Genomic DNA, 18,241 nt, shown 5'->3' on the forward strand with positions numbered 1-18,241 from the left:
TTCCCTCTTTCTGAGTGCTTGTGCAATATCCTTGTGCCCCGATCCCCATGTGTGCAAACATGGTGCAGCAAAGTGTCCCTGCTTACAGGATATCACTGTACCCCAACAACCTCAACCCTCTGTGCCCTCCCCCACCCCAGTTTTATCTGGAGAATGGGGGTGAGGACCCCTTCCCCACTGCCAGCAGGCCAGCCTTGAGGACTCTAGGCACCAGGCATGAGAAGGCTCCAAATTCCCTCCCCAGCCACCCCATAGGCCCACCCCATCTACCATGCACCCGGCTCTCTGCTCCCCCCACATGGAACTTCTCCTGGCCTGGAGGCACACACACAGGCCCTCTTCACACTGCTGCACTGGTGCCTACCTGGGCAACCCCTTCCTCTACCCTGCAGACTCTAACTCTGCCCTGACTTCACATGAAATGACTTCTCTCACCGGGCAGCACCAGGCTGCACTTTCACAAGTTTATTATAACCGCTGTGCTCATTGTTCCCCAGGACTCAGCTCCTGTGGTTTGGGGCCTGAGTCTCTCTCCTTCCTGCTGATCCCAAACCCCCTGCATGGCTCTGGCACCCCAAGTGAAAGCCTTTGGGTGCTCAGTCGGGGTGGGAGGGTGACAATTAACCTGCTGGGCCAGGGCTCCATGCCAGGGAGGAATGGGATTGACACACCCATCTTATATGTGAGGAGGCTGAGCTGCCAGGAGATGGCCAGGCGGGGGTCGGGGGGGGGGGGGAGGCACCTACTGTGGTGGGCTCTCCTGGGTCTCTTAGAGAGCCCTGACTCTGGCTGGGTCTGCAGAAAACTGGACTCACTATGCACAGCACATGCAGGAAGCAAATCTGATTGCCCATGAATATTCGGCGATTCTTTTATTTGTGGCACTTCAGTCAGGCTGCAAAATGTATTCATGTCACTGTTCTGCTGGCTTAGGTGAGAAGCATTTGCTTTTCTTTGTGTGTGTGTGTTTAATGGAACGTGTTTATTTTTTTATATATGCACCTTCATTTGGGCACCAAACACCCTAAAAATATCAAATCCCTTGAACGTCAAGACTATTTTAAAGCAGGAAAAAAAAAACTATAGCAGACAGCTTCCTCCCAACCAACGCACACAACCTACCTCTACCCTCTTCCTCAAAATAACTTATCACAGAAGTAGGGGCAGGTAGGGGGTTATGAGACATGATTTCTGACTTAATAAATTAAAACTCAGCAAGGCTGGACCTGAAAGGGGCAAGTCTCTGTCTGTGAGCACAGCCTGGAGGGGGCCTCTCCCCAGACCTGCATCTACCACCCCACTCAGTGCTGTTCTCCTCTGGCACTTGCAGAGTGTGCCAGCTGGTCCCTGCCCTTATTAACTGGCAGCATGGCGGCAGTGATCCTAGAAGACTTTAGTGAGACTCTTAGACCAGGAAGGGGGGTGAGGAGTGGGATGGGATAGCAAGGCAGCAGGAAACAAGAGGCAGCCCAACTCGGGAGACCAGAGTGGGTGATGGGACTCTCAGGGTGCTATCCCTGGAGCTCAGACTTTGACGCTGGAACTCGGGAGGAAGGTGCAGCTGATTCCTTCCATGCTGAGCTCTGAGTCGCCATCCCAGAGAGACCCTTCACACAGAGGACTCCACACACAGATTCTCCTCAAAGTCTGGACATGATGTCCATGAAATAGTTCATTTGGATAGTGTGCTGCTTTGACATGTGTGTGACCCAGGTTAGAACCCTGACCTCTACCTCACTGAAGTTGGCTTTGGTGCTTCCTCTCTCTCTCTCTCTCTCTCTCTCTCTCTCTCCCCTCTCCTCTCCTTTACTATCACTATCTTAAAAATAAATGCAGAAGTCCCTCTTATTCATGAAAATGGTTCCCAGTCTGCCCTCCCCACCACCACCATAGCTAACATCATAAAACTCAGTGGTGGACAGTAGTGAGCAGAAGGGACTATCACTCCAACAATGCTTCTCAGCTCCACCTGTTTTCTTTTTCTTTTTTTTTTCCACCTGTTTTCTAACAAGATTGGTATACATGAGCTGGCACATGCACATGGGTGACATGTTTTTTCTTTGGCCCATGAGTGAGGCTGGTGGAGTGTGTAGGTATGTGGAGCCCTGAGTGCCAGGCCCATGGTGCTCAGCTGTGGAAGGTGAGCATCTGCCTCTGTCCTGACAACAGGGAGCACAGCCTCTTCCCCTAGGGAAACAGGTGAGGCCCAGCCCCCACCCCACCCAATCCATCACTATTAGCATGACCTTGCCACAGTGCAGTGTGCTGGGAGTAGGGATGGGCTTTGACAATGCCTAAATGCCTGACAGATCTCTCCCGCCCGCTTCCTGCTGATAGGCTAACATGTGGCTTTATGGATGTATGTGGACAGCGTCGCTGTTGGCTTTTGTAAACATCTCAGCTTCGCTGAACGCCCTTTCTCCCGTCTCTTCCTCCTTCAGCTCTTTATCACCTCAACTTTTATCTGTAGCTCAGCTCAGAAGCCTTCTCCCCAGAGCCCAGCACCCAGATGCCTCCAAGCCTTTGAAAAGGCCTCCAAGCTGATGCTTCGTGCCTCTTTACCCCACTGTCCCATTTAAGTTTTCTTCATGGAGCTTGCCGACATTTGACATTATTTATTCATTCTTCTGTTCACCTTGTAAAACAGAAGTGCCCTGAAAACAGAGGTATTCCCAGTGACAAAAGAGAGCCTGGCCCTTGGTGGGGATGACTGGATACAGGGATAGACAGGGCCCCCTGTGGCACAGATCTCAGGGAGATGGGTCCACGTGGATCTGGAGTGCCCTGACTTACACAGTCGGTCAGCTTTCGAGCTGGGATTTATCCCTAGGATCCCTGACACCCACCTCCCACCATGTTCCAGCCAATATGCCAAAGAACTAGTACAGCCCAGATTCAAACTTAGACTCCAAATCCAGCCTGCTTACCACCAGGCCTTACAGCTCCTCCATGCCAGTTTCATGTTGATGACGTGCCTACGAGGCTGAGTCCTAAAGCTGTGTTTGTCCAGTATGGTAGCCAGTAGTTGCATGCTACTCAAATGTGAATTCAACTGAAACCAAATTGAATTTTAAAACCCAGATCCTTAGTCGCATTCATCCCACTTCAAGTGCTGGACATAGATGTGTTGCCACCATAGGGGACAGATTTTTTTTTTGACACCAAGGTTATTGCTGGGGCTTGGGTGCCTACATGAGTAACCCACCACTCCCAATGACCTTGCTTTGTTTTCTTTCTTTCTTTCTTTCCTTCCTTTTAATTTTTTTATATTTATTTGTTTTCCCTTTTGTTGCCCTTTTTGTTTTATTGTTGTAGTTATTGTTGTTGTTGATGTCATCGTTGTTGGCTAGGAAGGAAGGAAGGAAAGAAGGACCTCTCTACTAGGTCTGCCTCCAGGAAAGGGACCTACCTCCTGTGCCCAGCCTCCACCTTGGAGCCTGAGAACCACGATGTGGAGGAGTCAGGAGAGGTCAAGGGCAGTGTGGCAGTTCCGAGAGAAACCACAGCATGTGGGAACATGGGAGTTCACCCTTCTTTTATTTATTTATTTATTTATTTATTTATTTATTTATTTATTCCCTTTTGTTGCCCTTGTTGTTTTATTGTTGTAGTTATTGTTGTCATCGTTGTTGGATAGGACAGAGAGAAATGGAGAGAGGAGGAAAAGACAGAGAGGGGGAGAGAAAGGTAGATACCTGCAGACCTGCTTCACCACTTGTGAAGTGACTCCACCACAGGTAGGGAGCCAGGGGCTCGAACTGGGATCCTTACCCTGGTCCTTGTGCTTTGAGCCACCTGTGCTACCTCCCGACTCTCTCTCTTTCTTTCTTTCTTTCTTTCTTTCTTTCTTTCTTTCTTCCTTTCTTTCTTTCAACAGGAGAGAGATAAATTGAGAGGGAAAGGGTAGATAGGGAAAGAGAAAGAGAGACTCCTGCAGCTCTGTTTCACCACTCATGAAGCTTCCCTCCTGCAGGTGGAGACTGGGGACTTGAAGCCAAGTCCTTGTGCACTGAAATGTGTGTATTCAACTGAATGCACCACCACCCAGCCTTCAGTCAGAGCATTTGCCCATCTGACAAAGCTCTGCTGGACAGTGTTGCTCTAAGGGAGCAAGACTTCATTGTTGGTGTTGTTCAGTACTGAGAACAGTGTTAAGTTCTAATTTTTATGAAATGGAATGTATGAATGAGTGAATGGATGCATGAATGAATGGTGACATCTTGCCAAGAGTCCCTCACATTCTCTGCTGCTGACACTGTCCTCTTCTGGCCCACAGGGAAGGATGAAGCCAGCAGCGTAGAGGTGACATGGCCAGATGGCAAGATGGCAAGCCAGAGTGTGACCAGTGAGGAGATGAACTCGGTGCTGGAGATCCTTTACCCCCAGGATGAGAGCACGCCTCAGCAACCAGTCCCTCTGGAGGTGAGCAGAGGAGCCTGAGCCTCCTACTGAGAGAGCAGCTGCACCTGATACCCCACAGGGTGGACTACACCCCTGGGATGTGCAGACGGCAGCTCTGGGAGGATAGGGAGCTTTGCAATAGTCCTCACATCCAGCCTTCTTGTGTCATTATATGAGACTGTCACATTCATATGTCTCTCCATCCTGTCAGAGATCCAAATATGTTAGGAAGTTGGGTATTGGCCAGTTAAACACACACGTTAACATGCATGAGGACCCAGGTTCAAGCCCTTCATCTCCACTTGCAGAAGAAAAGCTTCACAAGCAGTGGAACAGGTGTGCAGGTGTCTGTCTCCCCCTGCCCTCTTAATTTCTATCTTTCCTATCAAAGAAAGAAGAAGGGAGGAAAGAAGGAAGGAAGGAAGGAAAGAAGGAAGGAAGGAAGGAAGGAAAAGGACATTAGGAGCAGTGGATTCATCATGCAGGCACCAAGCCCCAGTGATAATCCTGGTGGCAATAAAAAAAAAACTAAAATAAAATGAAAAACTGGTGTGTACAGTACTGTGCCCATTTTACAGAGAAGGAGAACTGAGGCCAAGAAAGGGAACCCACTAAAGCTTCACAGCCAGGTTTTGCAGTCAGGCAACAGCCCAGGCCTCTGTCTGCCCTCCTCCTTCCTTCCAAGTCTCTGACAAGGCATCCAGTCATCCCTGAGGGTGGAACAGAGACGGGGGTGGGGGGGTGGGGGGTGGAGATGGCTGAGCTGCAGCTCTGTAGGGGAGTTCAGGCTGAGTGGGGTCCAGGGCAGCTTGATGACTCCAGCCCTGGGAGCTTTTGTCATGATGCCACAGCCTAGGGGATGTTAACCTGAAGCTTTCCTCATAATTCCCACCAGCACTCCACCCCCATGTGTCTTTATGGACAGTTGACATTATGTCCAATGTAAAGGGTTATATAAGGGGCCAAGTGGTGGTGCACCTGGTTGAGCTTACATGTTACAATGCACAAGGACTCAGGTTCGAGCCCCCAGTCCCCATATCCAGGGGGAAAGCTTCACAAGTGGTGAAGCAGTGCTGCAGCTGTCTCTCTGTGTCTCATCCTCTCTATCTCCCCCTTTCCTCTCTATTTCTGACTGTCTCTATACAATAAATAAATAAAGATAATAAAAAAATTTTTAAATGTTATGTAAAGATGCATCGTCCTATACTAGGCTGCTCTCGTGGAGGTCCCCCGCACCCAACCATGGAGACATAGAGAGCCTCCAAGGCCATGTAACCACCTTCCAATTCTATTCTCAGTACTTACTTCAGTAAGTTCACATTCTAGTCACAATGCCTTTTATTTGTCACCAAAGATTTTCACTGAGGTCTCAGTCTACGTGACTCCACCACCACTCCCAACAGCTGTTCGTTTCCTTTCTTTTTTATTTATTTTATGTATTTATTTTGAATAAAGACAGAGAAATTGAGAGGGAATGCGGAGATAGAGAGGGAAAGAGAGACACTGCTTCACAGATCATGAAGCTTCCCTCCTGCAGGTGGGGTTGGAGGACTTAAACTGGGGTCTTTGTACATGGTAACATGTACACTCTACCAAGTGCGCCACCACTCAACTCTTTCTTTTATGCTAGAGAATGAGAGACAGAAAATAGGAGAGGCAGCGAAAGGAGAGAGCTGCAGCACTCGTAAAGTTTCCCCCACTACAGATTGGGATCAGGGGGCTTGAACCTGTATCTTCATCCATGATAACATGAATGCTATACTGAGTACACCACCACCTGTCCCCCATAAAGCCTTTGGTTCACTCCTCTTGCTAGGTGCCAACGCTTCACTGGTCAGTCCTGCCTAGAAACTGGAGGTAACTTGGCACAGGCCCCTTGTGAAAGCCCCTGTAAAAGCTTCTCTGATTCCTCGGTCCCAGGGCCAGGACACAGGACCAGCAGGTTCTGTTGGGTATCCTACCAGAGACATGGTTCCCGAGCAGGAGTCTGAACTGGGTCTGTTCTTGGCCATCCATCCCCCCACTCACCTATCCTCAGTGTAGGCGAGGTGTCTGGGAGGGAGGGGGCTAAGAGCTAAGAGCACCCCTCATTCTGAGGTCAAGGTGTAATAGCTTCTTGGTGATTGTGGCCTGTGGTGGGACCTCTTCACTCACACATCTCTACTTCTGACCACTCCACAGTGCGGCCAAGGATTCTCACAGCAGGAAAATGGCCATTGCACAGGTGAGTGGCCTACAGGCATCCAGGGGTGGGGCAGAGGTCAGGCTCAAACCTGGAGTGGAAAGTGTGACCCGCCCCAGCCCTGGCAGGGAGCGAGTTGTTTGGATTCAAGACAGCCACTAAGGGATTCACCAGGGGAGGGCTGATGTAGGCAGCCAGCAGGCTGAGCACTGGTGTTTTGGGAACCATGCTCCCTGAACAGAGAGGGGGGAGCCTGGGGTGGGGCTCACAGGGAGGCTGTTGGGGTGGTAATGGCTGGAATGACTGTAATTCCTGCATTGGGCAGCCTAGTGCTGAGCAGCACACAGCCAGGCAGCAGCTCTGCAGGCATCCCACCATGACCTTCTGAAAGGCTCTGCAAGGATCTGGGGAGGGGCAGCCTTGAGGCTTAGCACCCAGAAAACCGTCAGCCCAGTGTCTTCCTCCCCAGTGACCAGCATGTGGTGGTCAGGCCACAAACTCCTGCTTCTAGACCCTGGGCAGCATCCTTCCCAATTTACTCTGTAGATGCAACTAAGACACAAGAGTGAACAAGGCAGACATGGTCCCTGTCTCACAGGGCTTAGAGTTGGTGGTCAGGGTCCCTGTTAAATGACCACATTAATGTGAGCCAGACTGGGCAGGGGTGGGACTGCAGGACATGTGTGGTCTAGGGAAGGCACCCCAGAGAAAGCAGGGTCTAAGAGAGACCCAGGGATTGCCAGGTAGACAAAAGGAGGACGTTTCTTGTGGGTGGAGGACCACAGGCAGGAAGGTGGAGCAGTGATGGAGCTGAGAGAGGCCTGCGAGGAGTTAGTCCCCTGAACTCTCCATGTCCCCAGGTAGTCACTCTAAGCAGGCAGTACAGATTCATCCAGCAGCCTCCTCAGTGCCCACTGGGAGACCCTGGGAGGACCCTGTGAGTATCTAGCTGCCACTTTCTGTCCCACATCTGCAGACATTCCCATGCCTCCTTGACAGGAGGGGGCAGCCAAGCGCCTACCTGGGGGGAGATGAGCATGTTACCCAATAGCTGGACAAGAATCCTTTCAGCCAGGCACTCTGGGAGAGACTATTCTAGAAGGAGGGGACAGGGAGAGGGTCTTAAAGCTGGGATCTCAAAGAGAAGGGTCCAACCACAGAAAGAGCCAGAGCAAGAGCAAGAGTAAAGACAAGAAGACAGAGTGGAGCTTTATGCATCAAAGGAGCTGGAAGGTCATGTGCCCAGAGAGGATGCAGGAGCCAGAAGAGGACAAGAGGTCAGGAGGGTTGAAGGTCCCAGGTATAAGGGGAAAGGAGGAAAGGGAGTCACTTTGGTTCTTGCTTGGGTAACTGAGTGGATGTTGGTGATATTGGGTTAGGGCCCATGGGCATGGGGGTGGAAGAGGTTTGGGACTAGGTGGAATGGAGGCAGTTCCATTTTGGACCTACTAGATTTGAATGTGTCAGACTGAGTCACAACTCGGGAGCCTGGGGCAAGGTTGTGTTTGGAGATAACAAGTCTGGAAACATCCACATTTGTAGGAACCACCTAAAGAAAGTGTGGTGGAGGGTGAAATAGCTCACTTGGATAGTACACTGCTTTGTCATGTGTGCCCCCCAGGTTTGAGCCTGGCACTTACCACACTGAAGAAAGTTGGTGCTCCATGGTATCTCTCTCTCTCTTTCTCTCTCTCTCTCTCTGCCTTGCTGACTCTCTGTCTCAAAGGAAAGGAAGGAAAGAGAGAGAAAAGGAAAGGGAAAGAGAGAATAGAAGGAAGGAAGGAAGGAGAGGGGCGGGCAGCAGTGCAGTGGGCTAAGCACACATGGCGCAAAGCACAAGGATCCCAGTTCGAGCCCCCAGCTCCCCACCTGGGGGGGGTTGCTTCACAAGTAGTGAAGCAGGTCTACAGGTGTCTGTCTCTCCCCCTCTCTATCTTCCCCTGCTCTCTCAATTTCTCTCTGTCCTATCCAACAACAACAACAGCTATAACAACAATTAAAAAAAAAAAAACAAGGGCAACAAAAATGGGAAAAATGGCCTCTAGGAGCAGAGGATTCATGGTGCAGACACCAAGCCCCAGCAATAACCCTGGAGGCAAAAAAAAAGAAGGAGGAGGAGGAGGAAGAAGAAAAGGAGGGAGGGAGGGAGGGGAAGGAAGGGAGGAAGGAAGAAAGGAAAGAAAGAAGGAAAGTGGGTAGGTAGAGGTGACTAGAAGACACAGAATCAAGCTGAGTACCAGCACAATATGGTTTGGTGGTCAAGTATAGGAAGAGTCAGCAAAGGGGACATGAGGAAACTTAGGTCCCATAAGATGAAAGGACATGCCTGGGGTCACAGAGTGGGTGGCATGGCCCCATGCCTCCCTGGTGAATGTCACCCTTGACTTCCAGACACCAATGAATGCATCCAGTTCCCGTTTGTGTGCCCGAGAGACAAGCCCGTGTGTGTGAATACATATGGGAGCTACAGGTGCCGGACCAACAAGAGGTGCAGTCGGGGCTATGAGCCCAACGAGGATGGCACAGCCTGTGTGGGTGAGTGGGGCCTCAGCTACCTTCCACTGGGGAGCCCCAGGGAGGTCCCACATCAAGGTGCCCCACCCCTGCCTTCTCCAGGTGGATGGGGTCTCCTTAGACCCTCATGGTCCTCCAAGGAAGACCATAGCAGAGGCTCAGAGAAGCTATGCCACTGCTGCCATCCTCTGCAGGGCCCCAGGGTACTGTGCCCTAGCCTGAAGCCTTGATCTCCCTGTTTCTCCCTTCCCATGTTTCTGGAAACAGGTGTTCCCACCTTAAACCCAGCCCACCTTTTTCTACCTGGGATAGGAACTAGTACCAGCTTCTGGTCTTGATCTGAATTTTCTGAACTGGTGTTTGTCTTCTTCCTCCCAAACTCTCTCCCCACCCCCTACCCCATCCCTAACCCCTTTCTCTCTTTCCCGTGTTCTATCTCTCTGCCCATCCTTTTTTTTGCAGCTCAAGTGGCCTTTTTAGGTAGGTATCCTTCTGCCGCCTTTAGAATCTCCGAGCCTCTTTCTCGGGCCTTGTATCTTTCTCTAGGCCTTGGACTTTGCCTTCAATTATATGCACTTTAAAATCCCATCAATAAAGAAAGAAAAAAAAAAGCCTAACTACCTTTGTGGAAAACTAAATCTCTCCCACTGCCTGCCTCTCACCATGCCCTGTAGTGCCAGCTGTCCACCCTCTCTGAGTGGACAGCAGGAGTGGCCGTGCTGGCACAGAGGTGTTTGGGGGACACTGGCTTTTATGTGAACTTGGTTGCGTTTAAAGCCTCTCTTTGCGTGTTTTCTGAGAAAACAGAAAAGGAAAGTGTATATCATGTACCCCCCAACCATGCAGCCTCCCTTACTCCTGCAGAAGAATCAAGATAGCCCTGGCTCCTGCGTCCTGATTGCTGTGTCCCCAGTGTCTGTCTTTGCCCTTCACAAAAAGTTCCCAGGCCGCTGATTCCATTGTGTGTCACATGCCTGTGTGGTTTCTGCTCTGTACACCCTCACTTCTGGGGGTAGAGAAAGCCTTATTGGGGTTGGCGGTGATGAGGGGAGGGAGAGACGGTGGGTCTTTGGGACTCTTGCTAACAGTATTAAAGCTTGAACTTGCTAAGTCTTCTGGCTTCTTTCAGGGAAATGGACAGGGGGACTATACCAATAAACTCCCCACTGGATGTTAGCTCCTAACTGGTTAGAACAAATGTCTGGGGCAAACAGATGTTGAATTAACAGCAACCTTTCCCTCAGGTGGTTATGAGAAAGTAAATTGTAGGCAGGAAGTCTCTGCCCCAGGCAGGAGTCATGGCTTTGACAAATGCAGCAATACTCAAAGTCAGGGAGCCTGAATTTGAACCAGTGCTCTGGGCCTTTGATCCAGGAGAAATCACTTTTTCACAGGGCTGCGTGGTGGCACAGCCAGTCGAGAGCGCATGCTACCATGCACGAGGACCCATGTTCAAGCCCCCAGCTCTCACTCGGTGGTGTGTGTGTGTGTGGTGGGGGTGGGGGGCTTCACAAGCTGTGAAGCAGTGCTCCGGGTCTGTCCTTCTCTCTTTTTATCTCCCTCACTATTTACCTCATCCCTCTCAAATTCTCTTTGTCTCTATCAAAAATAAATAAATAAATCCTAAAAAAATCACTTCTTAACTCCAGTCCTCAGTTTAAGTGACAAACAAGTTGAACTAATGTGCCCATAAGGATCCTTTATTTTCTGAGATGGATCAGAAAATGGCTAGTCTCAGGTGACCCTGATTTCTAGAAAGATCCTTGTGACTCAGTTTCCTGTGCAGCCTGCTCAGAAGTCTCGTTGCTGCTGCCTCAGAGCTCCCTTTGGGGGTGGCGTGGATGGTGGAATGCTCTTGCCACTGGTCTCAGGAGTGGTAGTTTGCTGTGAGTCGCAGACCTATTCTTCATGCCATCTCAGGATATAATAAAACCTTGCTTAAGAATGCAGCATGCCTTTTAAAAACATATTTAACAGGAAAAAGGTACCACTTCCTGATACAACAATAATACCCCCCTAATAAATCACCAAGTATTAATTCCTCATAGCTGGTGCTGTTTTTGCACTCCGAATGAGAGTTTCAATGAAAAGTTTTTAAATGAAAACTGCTACAATTTCACAGACAAGCACGGGCCCTCTGAAAAATTGCTCCACTTCTGGAAAGCCCACCTCTGTGTGTTGATGTAGGATCAAAGACCCCAGAGTTGAGGCTCAGAGAAATGATGTCATCTGCTCAAGATCACTGAGCCGACTGGTTCCCAGGGCTGGGCTGGACACTTCTTCTACCACATTGTCAGGCTGGAGGGTGACAGACAAGGCTGTCAGTGTTTAGACTATTCCCCCATCATCCTGGAAGCTTCTCCCCCCCCCTTTTTTTTTTCTTTAAGAAATAAACTAGTGGCTCTAAGAAAGATAGGTAATACCCCAAGCTCACAGAGACCTTGGCTCCAAATGCAATGGTAGCTGACAAGATAGCACATATCCACTGACTGACCTCACACACAGCAAAAGATAGCAGCCAGGGACAGCAGGGGATTCGGGCTGACAGGACTTCAGAGGACGGCTCAGAGGTATTAACACAGGCTCGGTGAAATAGCTCACTTGGATAGTGTGCTGCAGTGCCATATATACAACCCAGGCTCAAGCCCCAGCTGCCAGGGCATTGAAAGAAGCATTGATATTGTGGCCTCTTTCACTCTGTCTCTCTGCCTTCTGTGTTTCTGAGAAGAAGAAGAAGAAGGAGGAGGAGGAGGAGGAGGAAGAGGAGGAGGTGGAGGAGGAGGAGGAGGAGGAGAAGAAGAAGAAGAAGAGGAGGAGGAATAACACAAATCTCTGCACAATGAATGTCTTAGAGCAAGATCTATTTGTGTTGTTTTACCCTCCTTGGCAGGTAGACTTTCCAGTTCCCCCCAAGTATTACAAACATGGCTACAGAATCTCCTCTATAGAATAAGAAGGGTTTTCCACTTATTTATTCATTCAACAAGCATTGGTTGAGGACCCACTATGTGGCAGGTGCTGAATCAGCCTCTGGATATAAAAGGCTAAAGGGAAGGTAATATAGTTGCTGTCCCCACACTGCCTCCCCCCAGGAGGAGCCCCCGGTGCATGTGATGGGGGAGGGATGGGGAGCAGAAGCTCTCTGCAGAACCTGGCTGCTTCTTGACTTAGTGACTTCACTCTAAGTTCATGTAGCAAGACTCTGCTCTAGAAGCGTGGGGGGTGGGGGTGAGGAGGATCACCCATGAGAACTGTGACAACAGCCCTCCAAAGGAGGTCAAGTGCCCTGGCCCCCAATATGTTTCTGTGGTAAGAGTCATGAGCCTGTAGCATGAAGGGGCCAAGTAGGGACTGAAGCAGTTCAACATTGCCTGCCCTAGCAGGTCAAGAGTCAGACTTCAAGGCAAGTGTGGCAGGCACCTGTCTCAGGCGTGGACACAGAGCTGAACCACGCTCCTAGGCCCGGCCTTCCCACCCCCTCTTTTTTCTCATTCTCCCTCTTGTGAGGCCCATGAACCTCTTCTTTGGCCCCTTTCCCCTTCTGAGTATAGACAGTCCTGAACATGGCTTCCTTCTGCTGCTGAACTTGGAGTTTGTAGCAGCAGTAAGAGATACCCTTGGGAGCCAACAGCTAATGAATAAGTATCTCTGTGCATGAGGAGATTGTGTCCTGTCTGATGGAGAGGCCAGGACCCACTCCAGCCAAGTAGCAAGGTGGGTACAAGTTGCCAAGCCTCCCCATTTTTTCAAGAGCAGACAATAGTCAGAAGAATGTTTCCATTCTGCCGGGCTCTACTTCTTTTCCTGGGGACACACCTCTGAAAGCAGCACAGGTAGTGTGCATTTAGTGAGCTCTACATGCTTGGGTCCTATCTAAGGTCTTGGTGAAAGTTATTTCCAGCTCACAACAATCCTATAATTCTCACAGGTTTACAGAGACACTGAGTGGTTTATCCAGTACCACACAGCTGACAGACAGAGAAAGGGCTGGGCAGCCTGGCACATGTCTTCTTTGCCCTATAGGGTGGCTAGCTAGCTGCTTAAAATCCACAGTCTAGGGGGACTGGGAAGCGGCTCACCCAATAAATCATGCATTGCCATGCATGAGAATTTAAGTTCAAAACCCTGGCCATCACATAAGAGCACCTGGGTGTGGGGGGGGGGCGGGGGGAGATTCAGGACTGCTGGAGTGTCCTTTTTCTTTCTTTTTTTTTTTCTCTTTCTCTTCCTCTTTAACTCTCATCTTCTATCAAAAATGGAAAAACAAGCAAAGAAAACTCCAGAAGTTATGCAGGCACTGAGCACCAGCAATCAACCTGGTGATTTTAAAAAGAAGAAGAAGAAGAAAGAAAGAAAGTAACAGGCTGGGCAGTGGTGCACCTAGTTGAGTAGTTGAGTACATATAACTCACAAGGACCCGGGTTCAAAACCCTAGTCCCCACCTTCAGGCGGGAAGCTTCATGAGTGGTGAGGCAGGTCTGCAAGTGCTCGCTCTCACTCTCTCTCATATATATATATATATCTTTCCTCTTTCACTTTCTCTGTTGTATCAAATAAAATAAATATTCTAAAAAATACAGTCTTTCAGGCTGTCCAGGGCCAAAGGGTGGGCTGGGAAAAAGAAATGAAGCCCCCGGAAACCCTGGGACCTGAGACAGACTCCTCATGGTCATGTTCAAGCCTCAGGAAGTGAGGACGAACCCATGCTGAGTCCCCTCAGGAGCTGGCCTGACTGGCCTTTGCTGACGCAGAAATTCCCTGGGACCTCTTCCAGCATCTCCTTGCTGCCAGCTCTACTCTGGGGAGGTGCCATTCTGAAGGCCAGGAGTTGGATTATGTGTCACTCTGGCTGCTATGGCCCCCTCCCAGGGTCTGGGCATCACACCCAGACCAGCGCTGCTAAAGTGCAGACCACATGAAGCTCCATCTTTACCTTGAGTAGCTGTCTCTCCAGAGCTGCCTGGAGACAGAAAGATGAAAACTTCGTTTTCTCACACGGGCAGCAGAGTGTTTCCAGCAGATTCCAGACTGGTCACCCCATCTAGACCCTCAGCCCAGGGGACAAGCTTAGTCCATCCCTCTCTCTTACCTTCCCTCCCTCCCAAGAGTCAGCCATCATCTCTCCTTCTGTGAAGTCCAGGGCCCAGTCACATCCCGCTGGGCAGGTGCTGTTGCGTCTCCTTAGCAACAGGCTTGTCCTGGGAGGAGGAAGAGGAGAGGGGAGAGCACAGCTGGCTAACTCCACAGATGTCGCCCCACCCCCAGCCCCACAGGAACTACTGTCAACAGCAAGGTGGTCAAAGGGTATGCCATCCAAGAAAAACAAATGAGAAGCAAGAGGAGAAAGCCCCTCCTCAAGGGAAAGGGTATGGCACCACTATCTGCTGCCAAGAACTTCCTGTCCTCGTCTCCATTAATCCTCACACACAGCCTCAGAGAGCATGTTACTGGTTTCCTCTGCCCAGAGAAAGAATAAGCTGCTCAAGGCTATGTGACTAGGTAAGTGGTGAAAGCTGTAAGTGAGACATATTCAGGCTCCTCGCCCCCTTCTTAGGGCTTAAGCGACACAATCCCCAGCTCATTTACAAATGATATAATCACCTGCAGAGCAGGAACACCTACCTCATGGGCATCATCTGGTGACCTGAGCAGATACAATCTGTGAGCAAAACCAGCCTAGGCCCCTAAGCTGGTGACCTATGGCAGGCACCTTAAAAGTACTGTCTGTTGATATATGGTGATAAATGCTGGAGGGAGGTTATCATTTCAGAAAATTGGGGTGCTGGGGTAGAGGCAGAATGCCGTTCTAAACGGTGTGGGTAAGGGTGGGACTTGGTGAGAAAGAAGCACTTGTAGAAATATTAAAGCAGATGGGCATTCTTGTGCCACAGTTTCCTTATCTGTGAAATGGGATAACACCCACCTCCCAGGAAAAACTGCTAAATTATTTTTTTTGATTTTTTTATATATAAAACTGCTAAATTAAAAAAGATGGTATAAAACATTCAATATGGTACCTGGCATATAGTAAGCCCCTGATGAATTAGAAACACTATCAATGTGGTAGAATGATGAGGATGAATAGTTGTTCATGCAAAAGAGATGTAGCGAAGTTCTCGATGTTTGCCAGCACACTCTGCTACAGCCCAGGTGACAGGGTCTGCAGTGGGTGTGAGGAGGGTATTGCTACCCACACAGAGCCGACAGCTTTGCAGGAAAGAGACCTCAGGTGGCAAGGAGGGAGCAGGGCAAACCTTCCACGAGACCAGGCCAGGTTGGTGTGCTCCACTTATGTCTCATCTGGGGCTATTTCTAGAGAAGTATAATCATAAAATAAGGTAAGCCAAGGGAGGGCATGACACTGGCTTGGCTGCACAAAACACAAGTCACCTGAACTATTAATAATTAGAGTGGCATGTGGATTCAGCCCTCAACCATTACAGAAGCCTACACTGGTTGTTTGTTTGTTTAGATAGAAACAGAGAGGTGAGAGAAAGACCGAGTGAAAGAGACAACAGCACCAAAGCTCCCTTTAATGCACTGGGGGCTGGGCTCCAACCTGGGTCACACACATTGAAAGCTTGTGACATCTTCTGGCCATCAATACACAGGGGGTCCAGGAGAGAACAAGACAGCACACAGCAAAGGTTGTGGGATGTTTATTGGAATAAACAAGTTAAGAAGTAGTCACCAAAAGAAGAGAAGGGCGGACAGTTTAAAAAAAAAAAAAAAGGTGAGACAGAGGGAGGCATGTCAGCAAAGAGCAAGCCAGCCGCCTGCTGCTAGGCAAGAGTGCACTGGTTCTAGAACTTTCCACTGAAATTGAGTTTTGTGGGAAAATGGGAAGGAGTGTATAGCTAGCCACCCTGAAGTCGGGCAGATTTCCTGTCCTACTCAGTTGCCAGGTGTGGAACCTTACCTTTTGATAGTCTTATTCAGAATCACTAGACGCTGACTGTTAGTTTTTGTACTTGAAAATGTCTTATGCCTGGGGGTTTTCACTGACCTAGCTCTGAACTGTTGCTTTTCTGTCAGACTGGCAGCACCTTATTTATAGTTTCATGCCACAGCACACATTACTAAGTATTGCACTATCCATCCAAGTGAGCTGTTTCGCCAGCCCCCTGTATCATTTAATCTGGAGATGCCTGAGAAATCCTATCCCATCCTTTTCAGATGTGGAAACTGAGGCCCAGACAGCAGCAGTGACTTTCCTCAGGAGTACAGCCTTTCCAGGGGCCTGCCTCCTGCCTGGGGCTTCTCCTAGGTGGCTCTGCTCCTGCTGAAAGATGATCATGCTGAGAATTAAGCCCCCATGCAATCCCAGCCTGCCTTTCCAGTGAGCTTGGAATATTTCAGAAGCACGGTTCTATCCAGTCTGCTGTTACAGAAGAGAACAGAACCATGCTCAAACCCAGAGACACAGCTATGATGTCAGAGCTGAGGTGAGTGTAGAGAAGGGTCTGCTCAGCTGAGAGAAGGGAGCTGAGAATAAGGGTGGTGAGGACAGGAAACTGTATGACCTATACTCAGGAAGTCCCACCTAGAGCCTCAGCACTGCCTGCCTGCCTGCCTGCCAGATAGGCTAGGACCAACACAGTTTCCTGACAGCCCAAGAGCAACCATAAAGGACTCATCCCCCCCAGATCATTCATGCAACTCCTTCCAAAAAAAAATGGAGCCTTTTGTCCCTCAGCCCCATACCCAAGCACCCAAGTTCCCTGCTATTGGAGGAGTATAGGGACTATGGCAGAGGAACAAGCTCAGACTGAAGAGGGGAGGGTAAATCCATGCACAGAGCTCCCACAACTCCCAATGAAGTCATCAAGAATTAAAATTTTTGTCAGTTAAAAATGCATTTAATATGCCTGGCCTCCAGAATAACATAGCTTAGCCTAGCCCACCTAAAAGCAGGCTCTGAAAACTGACATTCACCCATAGTGGGACCAAAACCTGTGTTATAAGGAAGTGTTGGATATCTCATTGAACACTGTACTGAAAGTGGAGAAGCAGAATACCCTAGTTCAAAATTCTGATTATGTTTTCTGTGGAGCATTTATCACTCTGGCACCATCAGAAAGCAGGAATCCTACATCCGGGACCACCTGCATATCTTCCCCACATTTTCAGAGGCCCTCAGCTCACGATTCATGTACCTTGAAGGCAGACACATAGAGGAAATCCGAAGGAAACTGAGACTGTCTTCAGGCGAGTAGGTCATTGGGAAGGCCTTGGTGCCTTGCCCTAATTAATAGCTTTTAAATTAGCTATTATTTTGTTGTGACTATTGGGTCCAAATTTCCATTCTGCACAGATTCAACCAGTACCCCCCAGAAAAACCACATTTTTTTCTTAGAAATGTGGTCCCTGAGTCCTTCAGTCCTCCCCCTGTTGATTTTTTTTTTTTTTTACCTCCAGGGTTATTGCTGGGCTCAGTGCTGGCACTAAAAATCCACTGCTTCTGGCAGCCATTTTTCCTTTTTTTTTTTTTTAATTCAGTAGGACAGAAAGAAATTGAGAGGGGAGGAGAGAGGGACAGAAATAGAGAGGAAATGATAAAGAGATACTTGCAGACCTGCTTTGCTGCTTGTGAAGTTTCCCTCTGCAGGTGGGCAGCAGGAGGCTTGAACCTGGATCCTTGTGTGGGTAGGTGCTTGTACTTAACCAGGTGTGCCACTGCCCAGCACCCCCCCCATTCAACCTCACTCCTACTTTCCTCCCTTATTTTCATCCTGAAAATGTCTTCTTCACCCTAAGACTCTGAGATCAGGTAGACTCAGACTTAAACCCCAGGCTACTCCTCAGACTCTCTGTAGGTGCTCTCAAACAAGCTATTTCACCTCTCTGCACCTCAGTTTCTTCATCCACAAGACAGAGAGCTGTCATAAGACTTCTGCAAGATTAAGTGAATGGATTAGTAACATGCAGATATTATTACAAAAGCCAGGTCAGATCCTTTAACCCCTGGTTCCATTTCTTACTGCGCCTGATTTTGCAGGAATCCATAAGTCATTAACTGAGGTGAGGTTAGACCTCTAAGAATCCTTCCCGACAAGATACATCTATCACTTAGAGTTAACAAATGCAGTTTATTTGGGGACCGGGTTACACTGAATTTTCCCTTTGAAGAGCTCAGACCCTGTA

General features: G+C 49.2%; 1 protein-coding gene across 4 annotated transcripts in view; it reads left to right on the forward strand.

Annotated features, from left to right (window-relative positions):
• The window catches only part of CRTAC1 (cartilage acidic protein 1), a 188,766-nt gene extending 178,559 nt beyond the window's left edge, over positions 1 to 10,207 (forward strand). For 2 of the 4 annotated variants that reach the window (XM_060171522.1, XM_060171523.1), the window contains exons 12-15: positions 4,277 to 4,422; positions 6,583 to 6,625; positions 8,975 to 9,118; positions 9,200 to 9,694. In XM_060171522.1, coding sequence (XP_060027505.1) covers positions 4,277 to 4,422; positions 6,583 to 6,625; positions 8,975 to 9,118; positions 9,200 to 9,327 — 461 coding nt within the window. In that variant the 3' untranslated portion in view covers positions 9,328 to 9,694. Of the gene's footprint in view, positions 1 to 4,276; positions 4,423 to 6,582; positions 6,626 to 8,974; positions 9,119 to 9,199 lie in introns of all 4 variants that reach the window. The other 2 variants (XM_060171524.1, XM_007534148.2) reach the window with 1 other exon arrangement.
• Positions 10,208 to 18,241: the final 8,034 nt, after the last annotated feature.

The sequence above is a fragment of the Erinaceus europaeus genome, chromosome 14, assembly GCF_950295315.1.
Source record: "Erinaceus europaeus chromosome 14, mEriEur2.1, whole genome shotgun sequence".
Taxonomy (NCBI): Eukaryota; Metazoa; Chordata; class Mammalia; order Eulipotyphla; family Erinaceidae; genus Erinaceus; species Erinaceus europaeus.